At 47.1% G+C, this 21,162-nt stretch overlaps 1 protein-coding gene and 1 pseudogene across 2 annotated transcripts in view; both read right to left on the reverse strand.

Moving 5' to 3' along the window:
* Positions 1-389: 389 nt before the first annotated feature.
* LOC310784564 (delta-type opioid receptor-like) overlaps positions 390-21,162 on the reverse strand; it is a gene marked incomplete at both ends in the record, with an annotated part of 31,373 nt that continues 10,600 nt past the window's right edge. Inside the window, 2 exons of the mRNA XM_083645553.1 lie at positions 390-919; positions 2,241-2,596. Coding sequence (XP_083501679.1) covers positions 390-919; positions 2,241-2,596 — 886 coding nt within the window. The remainder of the gene's footprint in view (positions 920-2,240; positions 2,597-21,162) is intronic.
* On the reverse strand, positions 8,079-10,807 carry LOC310784563 (cell division cycle 5-like protein pseudogene; annotated as a pseudogene). The gene has a single exon. The product of its transcript is annotated as a cell division cycle 5-like protein pseudogene (transcript).

Consider the following 21,162-nt stretch of genomic DNA (forward strand, 5'->3'; position numbering starts at 1 on the left):
ATTTTCAAAAAGCCCCGTATTGGAGCTAATACATTTTTGATGTGTCCTTTGCACCTTCTCTGTATTCTCGCCTTCGTAAAAGGCATCACATTTCCTGCGAGAAAAAAATAAGATTTCCATTTTGTGATCAGAGCTTTTAAGAAAAAAGCATCATCAGAGCAAAACTCATGTATTATTAAAGCTCTTTAGCTATTTCCTTTGAATGTGTGTCAAACAAACGAATGAGCGGACATGATTCCCTCCTGGAGCTGAAGGCTCGTTTGAGACTAGCCTGTCCTCAAAATGGCCTCTTATTAAAATTCTGTGGTGGAGATTTGGGTAACCTCCGACTGTGGATCCTGCTGGACCATCCTGGAACGAGAGCCGTGGGGGACCCGCTCCATGCCTAGTCACGCCGGCTTCCTCCCAGCTCCCGAGGGGGCGCAGACGGACGCCGGCTCCCTGGCGGTGCTGCGGCCTCGCGTCATCCCGTTCTGCTCGGCGCGCCCCCGACACGGCAGGCAGAAATCCCTGAAGCATCTCTTGAAGTTCTCGTCCAAGAACGCGTAGAGGACCGGGTTGAGGCTGCTGTTGGTGTAGCCCAAGGCGATGCACAAGTGCCAGCTGGCGATCACGAAGGGATTCCTGTTGTCGATCTCCACCAGGGTCTTCACGATGATGAAGATGTGGATGGGCGTCCAGCAGATGATGAAGGCCGCCACCACCACCAGGACCATGCGGGTGATGCGGCGCATGTTGCGGTCTTTCTCCTTGGAGCCGGAGAGCAGGCGCACGCCCCGCAGACGCAGGATCATCAGGCCGTAGCAGATGGTGATGACCAGCACCGGCACCACGAACGCAAAGATGAACACGCAGATCTTCATCACCGTGTCCCAGTACCAGTCGGGGTCGGGGAACTTCAGCGTGCAGATGGTCTTACCTGTGGAAAGAGGTGACGTGGAGTTCAGACAGAATAAAAACTAAAACTGTTGTAGGGTTTTGGGGAAAGGGTTGTCAAGTAGGGTTAGACTGATTTGGTTCTCCTGCTCTATTTTTTTTTATACCCCCCCCCCCCCCCCGATTTTTTATTAAAAAAAATTTAATCCCCCATTAGTGCCATTTTTTTATTTATTTATCCTGGTTGCTGCTCCACCCTCTGCCGATCTGGGGAGAGCCAAAACTGGCTCCATGCTTCCTCCGAGACATGGGCAGTAGCCAGCCGCTTCTTTTCACCTGACAGGGGAAGCTTCACCGGTAGGACATAGCACGTGGGAGGATCACGCTATTCCAACGAGTTCCCCTCCCTCCGAACAGGCGCCTCTAACGACCAGAGGAGGCACCACTTCAGCGACCAGGATATTGCATGTTTTGGTGAAGGGGGTTCCTATATGAAGGAAACCCCCAGGGGACACGGGGAGAACATGCAAACTCCACAGAGAAAGGCCCTTTTGACGACCCCACCCAGGCGGTGGGCACTCGAGGACATGCGGATGGGCACACACTCCTTCCAACGCTCACAGCGTCCCAGGTGGGAATCGAACCCAGGACCTTCTAGCTGTGAGGCGACTGCACTACCACTGCACCACCGTGTTCAAGAGCAAGAGCTACACTTGTGAATGCACAACATACCCTTACCTTGTGTGCCATGAATGATGAAGGTCTTGTAGATTGAAAGCTTGGCTTAATACATGTAAATTGCTTAGATCTAAGGGGTCAAACCCTGAAACACTGAATACTTGTATAAACCCATATGGGTCAAACCCTCATAGAATCATGCAGGAATGAGCCATAAAACCCGGGGAATGATTTAGCATGCTTCCCCTCGTCTCGAAGTCAATAGGTTTTTTCAATGGCTTTTGGGTTAGATGCTTGAAATAATGTCTGAAAAAAGGTATATGATGTTGTACTTGGAGGTTTTGTTCAGCAAGATTTTTGAAGAGTTTTCTGGTGATCGTGATTAATCACGATCACATTTAAGCTTAAAAAAATCATAAAAGTGGTGTTCGTTTGTGAAGACTACTGTATCTTGCTGAACACAAATATATAACTATCTGTGTTAACCACAGAGCTTATTTCAGGCATCTAACAAAACAAAACATTAACGTTGAGACGATGGAACCCAGCGCAATGCTAACTTCCAGGTTAGCCTACAAAAATGTCATCCCTGCAACACAAGTCAATACAAGACGAGTCCTGACACAGACGCTTTGCATAGCACCAAGAAAGAGGAGAGAGGAGACCAGATCAACCAGCTATCTCACCACTGGCGTGGACCTTGGTCACGGCCATGATGATGATCGGCACCCCGATCGCCGAAGACAGGACCCAGATGAGCACGTTGATCAGCTTGGCCTTGACCGGCGTGCGGAACTCGAGCGCGCGGACCGGGTGGCACACGGCGATGTAGCGGTCCACGCTCATCATGGTGAGGGTGAAGATGCTGGTGAACATGTTGTAGTAGTCGATGGCGATGACCACTTTGCACAGGATCTCCCCAAAGGGCCAGGTGCCCATCAGGTACTTGGCGCTCTGGAAGGGCAGCGTGCTCGTGGCCAAAGCGTCGGCCAGAGCCAGGTTGAAGATGTAGATGTTGGTGGCTGTCTTCATCTTGGTGTATCTGGTTGGAGAAACACATTTGTTGTATTTTAAATGCTTTTGTACTGTGTGCCAGATTTACACTGTAATTGTAACTTTGTGTTTTTGTGTTTTTGACTATATATCCTTGTATCATCATTCTAGGGACGCAGGGACTGCAGATGAAATGTTGCTTCCTAGCTACAGTAACTCTGGGACAGTTTCTGACTGTCCATTGTCCCTGTCAAATAAACTAAATAAATAAACTAAATAAAAAGCACAACATGTCCTCATACCAAAATGACAGAGTAAGCCGATTTCCAACGACTCCCAAAACGATATACATATGAGCGAAACGGTGTGTGCAGGTGATACACCTGCCATTGGTTAATTTGAAAACATGTTATGTTTAAATATCAGCTATGTTTGGGCAATTAAAACAACTTTGGTCATGTTTAGATCATTAACACAACGGTTATGTTTAGGCAACTAAAAACAATTTGGTTAAGGTTAGGGTTATGGTTATGTTTGGGTCATGGTTCAAAACGGAACACATCGGGAGCTGAACCGGGTCTCTCAGGACAAGGAAGTTGAAAGCGAGGAAGTTACCCATCCTCCAATCCCACCCCTTCACTGCTACGTGTCAGCGAGCTATATCGGACTGTCATTACTGTACGTTAAAGACCGCCAGAGGTCGCTAGATATCACGACTCTGCATTCGTAAACATCGACCAATTCAAAATCGACCAATGTTGTCTTTTCATTCGTGAGGACGGCCTCGATAAGCATCGTGCATGCAGCGTTAATGAGAGCAGCTGGTGCATGCAGCGTTAATGAGAGCAGCTGGTGCATGCAGCGTTAATGAGAGCAGCTGGGGTGTGCATGTTTCCGTTATGGGACGTAGGGATTTGAAAGTGGTCACGCTGCAATGTGTTTTCACGCCCTAGATGAAGAACTCATTATGTAGATGTGGACTGTAGAACAGCTCATGCTAATTTGCCTGTTTGGTTCTAAATGAGTTTTCTGAATGATAATGGATACAACTGGCTTGTTGGCCTCAGGAAAGTTGCAGTGAAAAGCACAAGAGTTCAAATTAAATACAGTAAAAAAAAGAGTCCTATCAAGTTCATATAAATAGCATGATGTACTGGACCCTCCTGCGTTTAATGAGTTTTTCTTTGTGTGCATTGATCATTTTTCTCGCAGCCTTGTGAAATGGCTTTGGACTCATTATGCTTCTTGGTACAGAAACAGCGTCGTCTTATTGGGGTCACAAAACCTCATTAGGTGTGTTTCACACCACAGAATATTCCAAGATGTATTCACACATGAATTGATTTGCTGATCTATGGACACATGAATTGATTTGGTATTTTAGAAGATAGCGTGTACTTGAATGATTACTTCCAAATACAATCCATCTTGTATATATGTATAATGCATCGTGCATAATGGCGATGTTGTATGAAGACATTGTGATGGTACTTTGTGGAGTTGGGTATATACCATAATATGTGTCTTTTGTTCCATTATGTATTTATAAATAAATAAAGAGTGGAATGGATAATGACAGTCACAAGAACAATGGCTTTACAGTGAACAAAAGAGCATAGTAAGCAAAGTAAAGCTGCCATACTGCACATTTCAAGAAGACAAAAGGAAATAATAACATATTAATAGTGCAGTCGTTATTGTCTTGGTCCTATAGAGCTAAAAAGTGACGGCCAACTTTTTCTCAGCTCCCGTTCCGGATGAGAATTCCCCATTTTTCATGTTCCCCATAGACATTAAAAAAAATCCTTATATGGTGAGCTTTGAGCCTGGAACTGATATGTGGATATATGCATCTAATATGTATTTGTATTTGCCCTGGTCATTTTTCACTCAGACGGGGTTCTGGGGCATTTTTGTAGCCAAGCAGCATCAACAGAATGGGGGGGGGGGGGGGGGTTGCAGGCAGAGATGGGAAAAGTGCACACATTCTTTACTTAAGTAGAAGTACAGTTACTTGTCTAAATAAAGACTCTGGTAAAAGTAGAAGTACTGATTCAACTTGTTTAATCAAGTAAAAGTAACAAATTACAGGCTCTGAAATGTAATAAAGTATAAAAGTTAAAAGTATTTGTCCCGGCTGTTTCTGTGCAAAGCTGGACCTCACGTCATATTCAGATAAACAGAATTTCTGGGGTGAGGACTCTGGAGACAATGAACCGAGCACACACGGACACACTCCAATTAACGCTCTCCAAGTAGGCTAGTTAGGATTGGCTACAGGTGGTGTATGCTGCTGATGGTATATAATCTCTGGTCCTGGATTTGTTTGAAACAGTCACTGAAGAACTAAATCTAGCAAATGAGCAAATGAAGAAAAATAAACTGACTCCTTTCAAGCTTCAAGTCAGTTTTGGTGGAGCACAAAGTCCTTCATCACTTGTGTTAGTGGTAGTGAGTGCACTTGGTTCAGGCGATGTGTGCCCAGCGCTTGGCGAATCCGGATCCGACACACGTGGGCAAGACTGCGAGGACATCTCTTGGCATCCAGAAAGACCCTGAGAGCCTCAGGATCTGCCCTCTCCTCCAGCTGTGCCTGCTCTGTGGTCACCAGGGCCGGGTCAGCACCGTGGTCCAGCAGCAACTGGACGACGGCCATGTTGCACCTTTTAAGCAGCAATATGTCCAGCAGGTGAGAAGCCACGTCACGGGTCAGAACGCCAGCGGACTGGAGCAGCAGGTGGAAGCAGTCCAGGTGGTTGCGTTTAGCACTTTTGTAGAGAGGAGAGTCCATGAGGGTGTCCTCGCTGTCTATGTCAACAGAAACAGCAGCACGGAACCTGATGAGTTCCTGCAGTATCTCCAGCTTTCCATCCCGGGCAGCCCAGTAGACCGGGGTGTCCCAGTCGTGTCTTCTTCCGTTAGGGTCGGCCCTGGCTTCCAGGAGGATCCGGACACAGTCCAGGTGACCGTGGAACACGGCCCAGGAGAGAGGCGTGCAGTTATCCTCATTAGCTAGGTCTACCTGTGCTCCCTGTGTGATCAAGTAGTGCACACAGGCAGCATGACCCCGCCAGACTGCGTGCACCAGAGGGGTCGACCTCCACCACCCATAAAACAGACACAGCTCATTGATCTGCCTTCTGAAGTGGTCTTCCTGCAGCAGGCTCCTCAGTTTGTCCAGGTCTCCTTCCCAGACGGCATCATAGAGCTGTGTGTCACCACCCAGCAAGCAAAATTACGTCATGATAACGTTGTGATGACGTGTTCCAGTGACGTTCAGGACTAGGCCAGATCACGTGGTGATTTGGGGATGATTTAGGTCCTGTAGGTTCTCTCTCTACAACATCCGCAAAATCCGTCCCTTTCTCACAAGAGAAGCGACTCAACTCCTGGTCCAGTCTCTTGTCTCCTCCCGCCTGGACTACTGCAACGTGCTCCTGGCCGGCCTACCTGCCACCGACATCCGACCGCTTCAGCTCATTCAGAACGCTGCAGCCCGTCTGGTATTCAACCAACCCAAATTCTCTCACGTCACTCCCCTCTTCCAGGAGCTCCACTGGCTTCCCATCTCGGCCCGCATCAAATTCAAGACACTGGTACTGGCCTACAGGGCAGTACACCAGTCAGCTCCCCTGTACCTGCAATCCATGGTCAGGTTCCAAACCTCTCAGCGCTCCCTTCGCTCCTCCACCAGTGCAGGTCGCCTCGCCCCTCCTTCGCTACGGGGGCTCAAAAGTCGCTCATCCCGATCTCGACTCTTCTCGTCCCTGGCACCTCAATGGTGGAACGAGCTTCCACCTTCGGTCAGGACAGCTGAATCACTGCCGATCTTTCGGAAAAGACTAAAGACACACCTTTTCAGGCTCCATCTGGGCCCTTCTTGATCTAACTTCGTTAGATTAAAAAAAAAAAAAAAAACTAACCTTGTACCACTAACCTAAACTTGTACCACTGTTCCTTCAGAAGTTGTAGTTGTCATAGACTGTGCTCCATAGTTGATTGCTCTATTGCTGACAAAAAATGTGTTATTGTAAGTCGCTTTGGATAAAAGCGTCTGCCAAATGACGTAATGTAATGTAATGTAATTTAGACGTCTACGCGGGAACGTCAAGCTGACGTCGAAATATGACCGTTACCATGAATGGGCATGTTCAGTTATTCTGCTATGTACACAGTGTATATTCAGCAACTTTATACATAAAGCTATAATTGTGTCCAGATTAACAATTTTATGCTACATTTTCAAAAAATATAATACCACCCCATGTGGGATTTGAACTCGGGATCTACAATTTACAGGCCGGCTATTCTACCGCTACGCTATTTGCTGAAATATTCTGCTGTAGGTTGGAGTAATATAGCCTATTGTTTCAAAACATGGACCCCTTGTTATTTTTATACCACTATAACATCCATGGAGTCGGGACAGTTTTATTAAAAACGATAGCTAATTTAATTCAAAACTGAATCTGGAAGAATCATTGAGGGTCCCCTCAAAATTTACAAGTGTCACCAGCCTGTACGTTTGTTTGCCAATGCTCCTGCACACACAAACAGGCTATGAGACACGGATAATACATAGCCTACCGTACAGTATATGATAGGATTATGGTAGAAACTTGTTTTTTATTTAAAACGTTGGCGTCAAGTCTGACGGTCCCTAAGCACTTGCCTCACCGCCCGCAGCACATAGAGACCAATGTTATTTGTCCAGCTCGGAGGATCGTTCATTTAGGTGAAAATGAGGTTGTAGCTCGTTGTCTACCTTACTAAGATGGGGAGGCGTCGTGTGTGCAGTACACGCTTCGTTTATGAGCTATTGATCCGGGAAGTGCGAAGCTGTCAATATATTTCCAACTTTACCGAACTTTTGTGGATCGCACATGTAACAGTTTACAATCTGTGTAAGCAGAACCCCGAAACACATGCTACAGCATGCAACTCCCAACTCAAATATTTACGCCTCGCAGTGTATTTTCTCTCTTTCAAAACAATCTGGCAACACGATATGCAAGTGAGACAATTGCAGGATTCGCCCGCAATTCATCTCCTCGTAGTCCCACCTCCACGAATGAACAGTTTGTTAATCAGCAGATGTCCACAACTGCTGATCACTCGGATTTTGGATAAAAAATAGCCCAGGCTGAGAAATACGTGATTGATTGCAGCCATTTAGTTATCCTCATGGATATTTCAGTGGTGAGTGAAATTAGTTGGATAGTGATACTTGGGCCAGATCTGACTCGTCATGATATGACTTGAGCTGGCCCCGATTGGGCTCTCTCGATTCGTCCGGGTCTGGGCATGCTCTGCTTGAACAGCCATCTTGAACAGCATCTTGAACATCTTGAACATCTTTTTTTTTTTTTTGTTGTCCAATAGAAACTTTATTGGTCACTAATACAGAAACAACAGACTACTGAACACATAACTCAGTCTGTGACATCACTGCAACATCAGTACGCAGAGGCGGGGCTTATCTCTGGAGTTGCCATGGCAATCAGAGAATGACAGAAGGGTTCTAGCAGATACTCGATGGGATGGAAGCTCACGGGAATTTATTTGTGTCAGCATTTCTCAGTATTGCTAAATTGTTATCTACATTAATTTAGCAAAGTCTCCATAATGCCTGTTATGAGTGGGTATCAGTTTGCGTGTGTGTATATCTAGTATGTATGTTTATGTGATTTGTGTGTGTGTGTGTGTGGATCAATATTTCTGAGCGTTGTTGAGCAGTGTCTCCCTGTCGAGCAGCAGCTCTCCATATCTCTGCTGCAGCTCTCGCTCCCTGCAGCTCTGCCTCTCCACGTCCTCCCGCAGGGCCTCTTTTCTCCTGGGAATAGCAGTATCTTCCTGCTTCTTCAGCTGATTGAAGGTCTGGAGCTCTGTAGCTGCCTGCTCCACCTGCTCCCAGAGTTCACTGTGCTGCTTCAGGAGCCCCAGCGCTCTGGACTGAAAACCTCCCAGCAGGACTTTCAGTTTCTTCTCCAGTTTGGCGGCTCTCCGGGCCTCCGCTGTCATGTGACCGCGGTTCACCTCTAGCTTTCTCTCCAGGCTCTCAATGCGGTCTTTCTTGGATGCCAGGTTAGCTCTGGTATACCTGCTCTGACCTGCTAGATACAACACCTGTCCGTAGCACTCCTCCCACACCTGGCTGTAGGCCTCCATGCTCAGCTCACCATGAGCCATCCCTGCCTTCACCACCTCCATTTCTCCTGTCAGCACTGCTGACGCCTTCTCCATGTCCTCGGTGCTGACTGGCTGGTAGCTGTGTGAGTCCAGGTACGCTATGTGCGAGGCGTTGTTGGAGGCGGAGGCGGGCCCTCTGGCTTTGCTGCGCAGCAGGAGGTTGGCTGCACTGGCTGACGGGTGGTGCAGGCAGTCGTAGTGCAGCATGGTGATCATTTCCATGTCTGATCATCTCTTCCGCCATTTGGAGATCAGACAGCTGCTCCAGGGAGGGGGGGCGGAGGACGGACTCGTTGACCTCAGTAGGTCTCGGCAGATCCCTCTGAACGGAAGTGTGACGCAGCTTCAGCTCCCTTTCCTTTTCTGCATCCCGCACAGCCTGCTTGCGTGACTGTATATCAGAAGCATCCTCTATGAAGCCGCTTTCCGTCTCAGTTTCCTCCATCTCTCTCTCCGCATTCTCAGGCAGGACGATCTCAAAGTCGTTCTTGGGAAGAGGGAGCGACAGCAGGCCCTGCTTCAGCTGCTGCAGGCTCTCCCTCTGCATGTGTTTGGCGTATGCAGGGTCAGTCAGCTGCTCCTCACTGTTGATATTCAGTTTGTCCCTCAGTGGCGTGCGGCTGGGGGCCGTCCCCGGGGTCGTGGCCCCGCGTGGGGTCATCGCCCCTCCGGCCTGAGGGGTCATGCCCTCTGACCCCTGACCCTGCCCGGGGGTTCTGAACGGGGTGGTGAGGACAGTGTTAGGTGTTTGAACCTGCTGGCGCTGTGGTGTCACTCCGCTGAAGTCACTCTGGTGCAGCGGAGTGTTGAGGCCGCCCTTCAGGGGCGTGTCTATGTTGGTCAGTGCCATCAGGTTCTGGGCTTCCTGCAGTATCTTATCCTGGGCAGCAGGGGTGCGGGGGGTGCGCAGCCCCGTTCCCGTGGCGTTGGTGACGCTGTACTCCGACAGTAGGGTCGAGGAGGCGGAGTTGGCGATGTCACTCTCCTCTGCGGCTTGGCGGGCGACCTCGCTGGCCACGCCCAGTTTGACCACTTCCTCCAGCTCCGCATCGCTGATCTGTGGTGCGGGTAAAACCAGTTTGGAGCGTTTCTTCGTAAACTCGGCCACTCCGCTGGTCTGGAGGATGGCAGACGGCAAATCACTCTCTTTCTTCTTCTTTATCTTCTGTTTGTCTTTCTTCCTCTCGCGTTCCTCGCGCTCATTGCGCAGTTCTCCGTCCAGGTGCTGCTGTCGGAGGCGTTTGAAGTTGGGCTCCAGACCCTCATACTGCTCCATGCTGGTGTCGTAGAATCCCTGAGAGGGTTTCTTTTCAAAGGGGATTTCGGCATTGTAGTCGACGCCTCTCTTCTTCTTCCTCTTCTTCTGAACATCTATTCCTGCAGCTCTCAGCTCCCTGCGCTTCTGGAGCGCAGCCAACCGCCTGGCTTCCTCCAACTGTTTCTCTCTGGCCTTCCTCTTGGCCTTCTTACCCTGGGTGTTGGCCAGTCTAGCCCTGGCCTCCGACAGCATCTCCAACTCATCTTCGTCCATGTCCACAGGGTCCGGTCTGGCAGGCTTAGTTTCAGGATTGGGGTCAATCTCTCCTGGCTTTAATTTCCTAGGGTCATCTCCCACTTCCTCCTCATTGTCCCTCTGCGCTGCCTTGTCTAGCAGGAACTCATAGTGCTCCAGACACTGTGCGGCAGTGCGTCCTATGATGGGAGCGATGGTTCTCCACTGAGTCGGCATCAGTTTGGCCAAGTGAAGCAACTTCTCCTCTTCTTCTCTGGACCACTCGGTTTTCTTGATACTGGGGTCCAGCCACTCGTACCATCTGGCTTTACATTGCTTGGCAGACTTGCGGTGAAGCAGGGAGGCGATACGTGACCACTGGTTTTTCCCATATTTCATAACCGCTGCCTTGAGGATTTCATCCTCAGTGTTGCGCCAGACGCCTCCTTTGATCATAATTCGCGGCATCTTGGCGGCTCTCCTCCTTCAATACAACACTTGTTTCAGCAACCTGTGAAGATTGTACTGTTCACTATTTTACACTTTAAACAAACCAACGAGCGAGAACGTGTCGGTCCTAAACCCCGAACATCTTGAACATCTTGAACAGCTTCAGATGTGTCACTGTACCACACTGACTTATATGCTGTGTCTCAAACAGAAGGTATTATCAGTGTTGCCAGGTGGGAAATGAGGAATTATCGTACCTGAGGGTCAAAATTATCGTTTTTGGAGGGAAACTATCGTACGTGAGCAGCGGGTTCTTCTTCTTCCCCCACTTATATAGCCTCAGCCAGGTACGATTTATGACATCACTGATGACATCACAATTGCTTGAGTGACATCACTGATGACATCACAATTGCTCGAGTGACATCACTGATGACATCACAATTGCTCAAGTGACATCACTGATGACATCACAATCCCTGATTTATGACATCACTAATGATGTCACAAACAGTCAGCCCGCAACATCGTGACTAACCACCGCCCACCCACTTAAGCGGCGTTCACACCCAACGTGCTTTTTTCAGTTAGAACGCTATGGAAATCATGTCGAGAGCGCTTCCATTGTGCACAAAACAGCGCACGGAGCGTTTTTTTTTGCGTTTCATTTTGTTTTACCCTGCAGTCGCGCGCACTAGCGTTTAGGACACAACGACCACACGGACGGTAGCCAGCTGGTTTTGTCTGTTTGATGTTGTTCACTGTCAACATGAAAGCCAGATGATTGCCATTTCTGGCAGCAGTGGAGTTTGAGGATCCCTCTGGGAGGAGAAAAGGTAGGAGTGAAAAGACGAGCAGCGCGCTTTTCCTCCAAATGTTCAACCATTAGTGCTCCTCCAAAAACAACAGACGCCACCAGCACTAAACACCAGGTGCGCTCCTTGAAAGAGGAGCACGTTTAGTGCGTCCTTACATAGAGAATGAACCTTACATAGAGAACGAATCCTTACATAGAGAATGAATTGCAGAAAGACGCTGGCAGCTCCAATGAACGCGTTGTGTGTGAACGCCGCCTTAGGCAATTTTATGCACCACAGGCTCTGAAATGTACAAAAGTAAAAACCATTTCTCTGTTCTGTTCTGTTCTGTTCTGTTCTATGTAGCACAGAACTTAAAGGACTTTGTCCTAGAGGACATGAATGCATGATTGGCTGCAAAGATGTGAGAAGACATGTAGAAACAAGCAAGCGAGGAGCCGAGGAATCAAGCACACGTAGCGCACCAGATCCCTAGTTGATTACAACTACAGTAAGTGTCACAAAATTATCAAATTATTGTACATTATGAGAATTTTGGCATTATTGATCGGTGCACCTGGCAACGCTGGGCAATATGAAGGGACTGAATGTGGGTTGGACATTATGACATCATAACATGACATCATAACATTATTACATGATGACATTATAATAACATGATGACTGATGACATCACTCACTTATGACATCACAATTGCTCAAGTGACAGCACTGCACTCACTGATGACATCACTCACTAATGACATGACTATGCTCGACATCACTGATGACATCATCTGTGACCTCATCCGTGATTTATTTGTGACATCGGCCACGCCTTATTTAGACTCTGTGTCTTGTTTTGGATGTGCGACGAGAGAGACACAGACATCGTTTTTGTCTGTTGTGCAGTATAACTAAAGTAACTAGACTGTTTTGAAAATGTAAGGAGTACAAAGTACAGATATTTCTGTGAAAATGTAGGGAGTAAAAGTAAAAAGTTGTCAGAAAAATCAATACTCAGTTAAAGTACAGATACCTGAAAATCCTACTTAAGTACAGTAACAAAGTATTTGTACTTAGTTACTTCCCATCCCTGGGTGCAGGGGGGGGGGGGGGCAGACCCACCACACACCGATGCATATCTTACACCAGTAAATGCAGAATAGTGAGTGAAACTCAATTATATAACTTGGAGTTTTGGAGACTTCAATTCCTCAATTAAATTATTTCATCTTGTATGTTTGTTTGTTTCTCTGTCTGCCCCACTGATATCATCTGTCTGTCTGTCTGTCTGTCTGTCTGTCTGTCTGTCTGTCTTTCTGTTTCTCTGTCCCACTGTGATCTTTCCACTGTGATGTCATAAATCCCAGTGTGACATCATCAGTGATGTCATAAATCACACACACGCACGCACGCACACGCACACACACACACACACACACACACACACACACACACAAAGTCTGACCATAGGAGGCACTAGTACAGCGACCAGGACACATACACAAGCTTCCCACCCACAGACACAGCCAATTGTGCCTGTATGAACCCCCCAACCAAGACGGAGGTAACACGGGGACTCAAACCTGCGAACCTCGTGTATACGCAGGGAATCTACCACTGCACTTCTCGGACGCCCGGTTTCACAAACTTTCCCCAATATAGCGGGGAACCAGACAGTGGAAAAGCTGTAAGAACATGGACCATGTAACCTCCTGAGATACTGGACTTGACCAAATGGAAGCTTGACTCTGAAGCATATCCTCGTGCTGCATTAGTTAAATTGCAAAGATTGTCAGTCATCTTTCAGTGTGCAAAGCCTTTCATTTCCCAAGATTTTCAGTTGGCCAATCTCCTGAAAATGGGCTGTATTGTGTTAAAAAAGAATAAACCTGGAGTGCATTGTGTGTTTAGTGAGAGTGAAATCCTGGAAGGCTTTCAGGCTCACAGCCAGAAGTAACTGGCTGTGAGGCTGAAATCCTGGAAGGATTAACGCAACATACATTTCAAGTAGCTACTGTATGGACTAGAATGGCATCATTATTCTGCTGTCTCTCCTGGTCAGGAGGAGCGATGTGGTTCAAACTGGTAATTTAATTTCCCAGATCCAGTGAGAGTGGAACCCTCAGATCCCAGCGAGTCTGCCCTTTCCTCTTCAGGCACAGTATGGACCCAATTAACAGGCCATGAAACAAGTCCAGGGAGGGATGTTAATGCTTTTGAAGTTTGGAGAGGACTATCTGTAATGCTCTCTGTACTCTTATTAGAGCTCTCTGCATAATGCTGCAGACGGGAGCGACGTGCCCGCCGCCATTCTGACAGGGAGAAACTCTTTAATTGTCCAAAGTCATTTCGAGCGGAGTGCTCATCGCGTGCTGTTTTTGAGCGAACAATGCACGGGACCCCCTGGTGCGCGAGGTCCTGGAGGTGGGGGGTCTCTGCCGGAGGTGTGGTACCCGGGCAAGGTGAGGGGCAGGGCGGGTAGTGGAGGGGGACCTGCCTGGGTCTCTGGTGCCCGGGAGAGGTATGCAGCCTCGTTTTTTTTTGCATGAGATCATTACAGTATCTGAGAGGACGAGTAAACGTCATTTGCCAAAGATTAGAAGCATTGATTGCTATTCTGAGAAGGCAATCAAAATATCTGGTGTGTAGTACGCGGTACGTCTTACATCCTTTGAGGTGCAGAATGTAAAACATTTTAAACTGCTTAAACCGATCTATAATTGGGCGCTGTGGCTTACAAATCCATAAAGATCGGTATAAGCCTCGGTACAAGCGGCATGCTACTGCAATAGGATTAGGCGTTATCTATTTAAAGTCCATGTAATTTTGAACTGCGTCTGGTCTCTTGACCTGAACAGGCTTCGGTTGGTCACTGTATTGATCATGTCCAGTCACCTTCTCCCCAAAGTGCCCTGATATCTATGCAAATCAATCATGTCAATCAATTTACAATGGATCTCCGGGGGCCTAAAATAAATTCAACTTGCTGAAACCTGTAGGGAAGAGAATACCTTTTTATACTAGCGGACCCGTGAGGCCCCCCCTGGTCTGGAACATGACATCATCACTGAACTTATAGCCTCAGACAGCCACTGATGACATCACATCATTAGCTAATTAGGGCAATCACCTAATTAATAAATCTGGCTCCGTCAGGTCACCCGCTGGGGTGCTCCTTACACCCCCTGAAGGTTTCAGCCCGATCGCACGTAAAACGTCATAGCTGTGGCCGGCCGAAATTCTGCTCACACACACACACACACACACACACACACACACACACACACACACACACACACACACACACACACACACACACACACACACACACACACACACACACACACACACACAGACATTTCTCTTATTATAATACGTTTTGATCTTCCTAACTCCATGCTCATTAGGTCCCACTTATAAAGAAAGCAGCGCACCCAGCTTCCAACAGCTCTGTGAGGCAAACAAAAAATGCACTACTTTAACCCCTCGAAGAATCAATGAAAAATCCTCTCTTATACTTAGAGAATCTCTAGACTTAGAGAAGGGGAAAGCTATAGATGATCAATGACGAGTCATTGGGAAAAGGGGGAAGATTACTGGGCAGTTTTGGAGTTTTGGATCACAGCCATCTTACGAGGCAAACTGGGTTAAGGTTTAATCAGCAGAAATTTCTCTCGATGCAGGAGTGTATTTGCACATTCCATCTGTACAGGGCTGGACTGCAATGTAATTCTACCGGTGCAATGGCCGGTGGGCCGCTCGCTAGTGGGCCGGTCAGGTTGGTGAAAAAGTATGTATTATGTATTTGAAGAATTTTTTTTTTTTTTTTTTGGGGGGGGGGGAACTGAAATGTACCCAGGCCCGGGCCCGTGTGGCACGGGCGGTTCCGCGACCCATGATTACACCTAAAACCCCTAGACCGGGTCATAACATGTGGCTTTATAAGTAAATCCCCAACCCATGCGAGCGCAAGCTCGAAAAATTGGGCCGATTCGAAATTGTGGGCCTGTCTGACACATGGCAGGTAGCTTTTTTGGTCCCAGTCCAGCCCTGCATCTGTATAGGTGTCTTTGTCGTTGAGAGAGGTTGATATTAATGATCAGATCCCCCCCTCTCCTCGCCTAATCGCACCTGACAGCTGATCGGCCCTGCGCACAATACCCCGCTCTGTGTCACTTCCCCTCAGCTTAGAGCCATAGACTGTATACAAATATGGAAGTGGCATTTTGACCATCGCCATCTGCCAGAAGCAACTAGCGTGAGACCAGGGGTTTGCCACGGAGCCGCCTGCTATTGGTCTGCAATCGGCGAGCTGCGTGATCACTGGACAGGTGACCTGTCAATCACGCCCCAAAACATAGTCTGCTTTATCTTCTAATTGATTCGAAATGGGACCATAATTGACTAAATGAACATCAGGCTGCATTGAAGAAGACTTGAAACTAGCGATTGAGACCATAAACTCATTAGGAAAGTGCTTACTGAGGTCATCAATTAAATGAGAAGTAGGATCATTTTCTCATTGCCTTCTATACAACCTGACGTCTTTTTGCAGCTAGTCACCCCCTGCAGCCCACTCGAAAGAATGCAGCTTTAAGGCACAGCCTACATTGCCTTCATTTGTCAGAACCAAAGGTTGCCCCTTGCTTTGAGCAAATAAGCTGCCTGGGGGCCTGAGTGGCCCTGGATGATATATCACCACCGTGTGGAGAGTGGAGGTAACTGGCCAGAGGCGGTTGAAACTAATGCGATTTTGTAATGTAGTAGCTGTACTGTACTGTACTGTAGCTGCTACCATTACGTATGTCTAATGTTTAATAGTATGTTTAATTAGGTATATGCTATTTGCACCTGTGCAAACATAATGTTAATTATGTTTAATTATGTTTTCCTGCACCTATATGCCCTGTTATTTTGCACTATGTTGTAACGGAGTCTACAGCACAAGAATTTCACACGTGATACTTGTACTACGGAGTGACATTAAAAATCTTGAATCTTGAATCTCTTGAATCTTGATTTGGTGACCTGTGTTGTAGGCTTTTTTTATACAGGTGGGTAGGCAGCGTAAATCAGAGGTAAAAAGAGAGAGAGGGAGGGAGGGAGAAAAGAGGGGGGTAGCCTCGCTTCACCCCCAACACGTCACATTCACAGAGGCGAGCAGGAGCTCCGCGGGAGTTCAGTTCAGATCTTTTTTATTTTCAGATTATAGCGGATTATGAGGATGCCAACACAAAATGACAGCATGGCAGAAAGTATGTGAAGTGGCTGCAGGGGGAGAAGCTCTTTCATGGTATTAGTGCTGCTGAAGTATGCAGTCCTCTCAGCAGGGCGGCTGCAGAGCGCAGGCAACATCTTCTCCATTTCTCACCAAGCTGTGACAGCTGTTTATGCATAAACCATAGAGGTAGCAGGCTTTTCCCCCCTCCTCCCCACTGCCCTCCCACCTCCCCACTGCCCTCCCACCTCCCTACACCCTCGCACCTCTCCACACCCTTGCAGGTCAGAGAGTGGGAACTCTCTGTCTGTATAGCCGTTTTCACACATGCGTACAGGAAAATTGCCTGTAAATCAATATCGGCCATTTCCCGGAATTTCCCTTCACATCTGAGGGCTCACATGTGTGAATATAGCCGGCACTGCAGAGCGGGTGGGGAGTAACGTGTGCACTTGGAGGGGGAATTTTGGGGGTCGGCAAAACTCCGATGGTGAAATAAGTTTGCTTGTCACACAATAAATCACACTCGTTTGACTTAAGAGGGCATGTATGTTGTATCCTTCACATTCGCTAACCAGTCTTTGAACTGAAATCTTTGAAGAAGTAGGGATCCCTGTCGGAGAGAAATAGCCTGTCGTGTTGAAGCACTTTTTACAGACTGGCTTCGTTTGATGTGTCCAGGAGCTTGCCTTCGCTGTCAGCAACGTAAGCAAAATACTTCCACATTTCGCATCGTGCATTTGCTTTCTCTATGTAACCAGTTTAGAATGATACCTTTATTTTTGTGTTTGAAACATCACCAAATCCTGATCTATGTTGAATAACATCTGTTTTGTTATGTTCAAGTTGTATTTCATAGTTTTATCCAATGGTGTGCTCAAACCTGTACTGTCACTTTAAGACGTCCGTTGGTTTTGACGTCACTGCTGCGACTCCCTCAGTCCGCGCTAAACATTCTGAGAGGAGGTATGTATTATTTTCTGTGTCAGGAATAAGCATTTATTTTGGTTTTTGGACAATACAAACGTATCAGTATGCACTTGTCAATGATAACCTTAAGGTTGTGAACATGTAGAGCTCTGTGTCATTAGAATCTGAACTTTGTAAATTCGTTTTGCAAGTTTATAGTGACATGTGTTTCCAAGTACTACAGGGTTTCCCGTGTGTTTTATTGCTAACAGGGGCCGGTGAATCCGTGTCGTGTGGAGACTGCATGTTACAGCCTTTGTTTATATTGTATTATTTCATACAGGTATGTGCACTTTGTTTATTTTCATACATGTCCATTGTTACTGCTAATGTTTAGCATCATTAGAGTAATGTGTAAATGAAAGCAGTCCGCGCTAAACGTTCTGAGAGGAGGGGCCGGTGAATCCGTGTCGTGTGGAGACTGCATGTTACAGCCTTTGTTTATATTGTATTATTTCATACAGATCCCCGTTTCCACTAAACGTCTTCCAGTCGCAGCTTGTGTCAGAGTCCTTCCTTCCACCTGCACAGCCACAGAACACAACGCAGATCATACTAACGTTAACGGACGCGCAGCCAGCCAGACTGAAGTGGCAGGCCAGGCACGCCGTTACATCTACATACAAGCGTTGGGCGGCTGTGTTTACGCTGGCTTGACGCTGCCTGGATAGTACTCTTCACTGCAGCCCACATGACTGCAGCGCATGCCTGCTCGCATCGCATTTCCTTGTCGAACTCCGACGTTAAACGTTTGCTCGTCACAAAATAACACTCGTTTTGGGAATGTAGCCTAATGATGTTATCTATCACATCCGCTAACCTGTTGCTCGTTGAACAAGTCGGCATTTATCAGTTCAGCTGCTATTGCTTCATGTTCATTTTGGATGATTTAACATTGGCTGTAAGGTCATTTAACTGTGCGCTGTGCAGCAGGCATGGGGAGGAGGACGTAGGGCAGAGGAGACGAGAAGATAATTTCGCCAGTTTGCTTTGATGTGTGCGAATGATTAGATTACGGTATGCATGCTGGAAGTGAACGTTAAGCAAGGTGTGTACACCTCGCCCATGAGAGAAGGACCGGCAAATGACTTGACACGTTTCACACTTGAGTCGCTCTGCCAGCATACCGGTCCTGTCACTACCGAGGAGCTGGTAAAAGATCAGCGATCGCTTGTGCCGGAAAACAATTTTCACACATGAAAGGCATAGACCACTTTCTGGTAATGTCCCGGTATAAAGCGCATGTGTGAAAACAGCTTAGGTCACACAGTGACACACAGAGTGAGTGGGACCTCTCTGTCTGTATGTCACACAGAATGAGTGGTACCTCTCTGCCTGTATTTCACACAGTGACACACCCTAACCCCATTCAGCATGTTGGTAAGAATCAGCAGAATTTGCATTTAGATGGCTCTCCTCCCTCGTCCCGCATGCTGCAGTGCTGTCTTCCTGCTCTCCTATCTACTCTATACAGCAGTGCTTCTTAAAGTGGGCTCGCGGGACCCCCAGGGGTCCTTGACGGGGTTGCAGGGGGTCCCCAGTAAAAGGGGGATCATTTATTTTCACTATAATTCCATCCATAAGTCACACAATGACAATGATGTGTGACTATTTTGTTCATGGGTTTCATACACTTTCTGTAGTAACGCATCTAAAAGCAAACATCTTATCAGATGAGGACCCTGGCTGCTGGGACCAAATGTGATCATGAATGAATGAATATTTTATTTTCGTGTCTGGCTGCACGCAGCACATCCCTTACGGGATTATTCAGACACATTTTAAATACAACAATTGTTTCCAGTGCCAACACACTGACACAAAATAATAAACATTATAAATACAATATATGACTCCAATCAGACCTACACAAACTTTTTATTTTTTTTACCTTTTCTAACTATTCAAGATAGAGTGAAGGAGGGCAAGAAAAAGAAAAAGGATGATCAAACGGGGGTCTGTGATCTAATTTGTGTAAATTTAGGGGTCCTTGACGTGAAAGTGTTTGAGAAGAAGATTTTATTGAAACCAATGCCATTATTATCGATTCTGTTTCTTGATTCGATTCTTTATCGATTCCTGATCAATTTTCTGTGTGGACAAAATAGATGGCCTGATTTGATTAATTGTATTTTATTATGGCTATAAGACAACAAAATCCAGGGGATAAAGATGTAAAAGTGCGGACACTTATTTCCCACGTGGTCCCTGGTCTTAGAAACAGGACGTACAGTAACACATTACATCAAATAAACAATACAGAGACAGCAACAAGAGTTCAAAAACCATTTAAACTAGGCTCAGCACGTTACTCTAGCTTACTCAGCAGGATGTTTTCAGAGCGTTCTTAACACATTGAGTGCCAGCCGTTTTTTCAATCCTGTAGGTAAGTTGTGCCAGGTTTTTTTTTGAGGATTCTGGCTCATTTTACAAGAGCCGAGGATTATTTTCTGTTAAGACTTCGTGAACACCAATCATCTAAAAATAACTAATAGAATGTGTGCTTTCTCTGTCTAAAAGAGTTAGTTTGCAGAGTTAGTAGTTATGTAGATATTAGCCGTTGAGTACAGCATGGTTTTAGCGTCTGAGACAGCAAGCTGAGATAATCGCAGTTTTGTGAAATTCAATCAAACAGCAGAACAGTCACCTGCCTGTGATTGTGGGTGCCCTTGGGCGAGTCTGTATACTGTATTGTGTGTGTGTGTGTGTGTGTGTGTGTGTGTGTGTGTGTGTGTCCGTTCTTTGCCCCCGCGGCGTGTCTGTCTCCCGCTCTGTGTGCTCTCTCTCTCTCTCTCTCTCTCTCTCTCTCTCTCTCTCTCTCTCTCTCTCTCCTCTCTCTCTCTCTCGGGACTAGAGAGAGAGAGAGAGAGAGAGAGAGAGTGTGTGTGTGTCTCCAAACTCCTCCCTCCGTCTGTGCTGCGGAGTGCTCTGCTGCTGGGAGTTTGAGCAGCGTCCCTCCCTGGCAGCGAGTTTGAGCAGCCTCTCTCCCTGGCAGCGAGTGTGGATAGGTCTCACTGTCTCTTGGGTTTGAGAGCCCCGATGAAGCCCCGTGCGACTCTAGGCTTTATGCTGCTCACCCAGTCCATTTCTGGAACCCCCCACCGCAGCAGCGCGAAAGCGTCCCCGCCTACAGTATGAGAATGAGGCTCGTTCGTTTCTGACTGTAAAATCGCCAAGCCATTTCCGCGGGAGGCGGCTGCTTTTGGTTGACTTTATCTCTGTCGGGAGAGGACCGTCGCCACCTAGCTGGTCGGTAAAATAGATTATACACATTCAATACTTCCAATATCTCCATAGGAGACGCGGGGGGCATTGATCCACGTAGCACCGTCAAAAAAACGCCCAGCTATTTCCTTGAAAATTAGAATGCTTTCTCCAGCATGCTTTCTCTCTGTCTCTGTCTGGAGAGAACTGTCGCCTCTTAGTGGTCGGTAAAATAGATTATACACATTCTCTTCCTCCAATAGTGATATAGAAGACGTAAAAGGGGTTGA

Source organism: Poromitra crassiceps (assembly GCF_964638095.1).
Source record: "Poromitra crassiceps genome assembly, chromosome: 11".
In the NCBI taxonomy this organism is placed as follows: Eukaryota; Metazoa; Chordata; class Actinopteri; order Beryciformes; family Melamphaidae; genus Poromitra; species Poromitra crassiceps.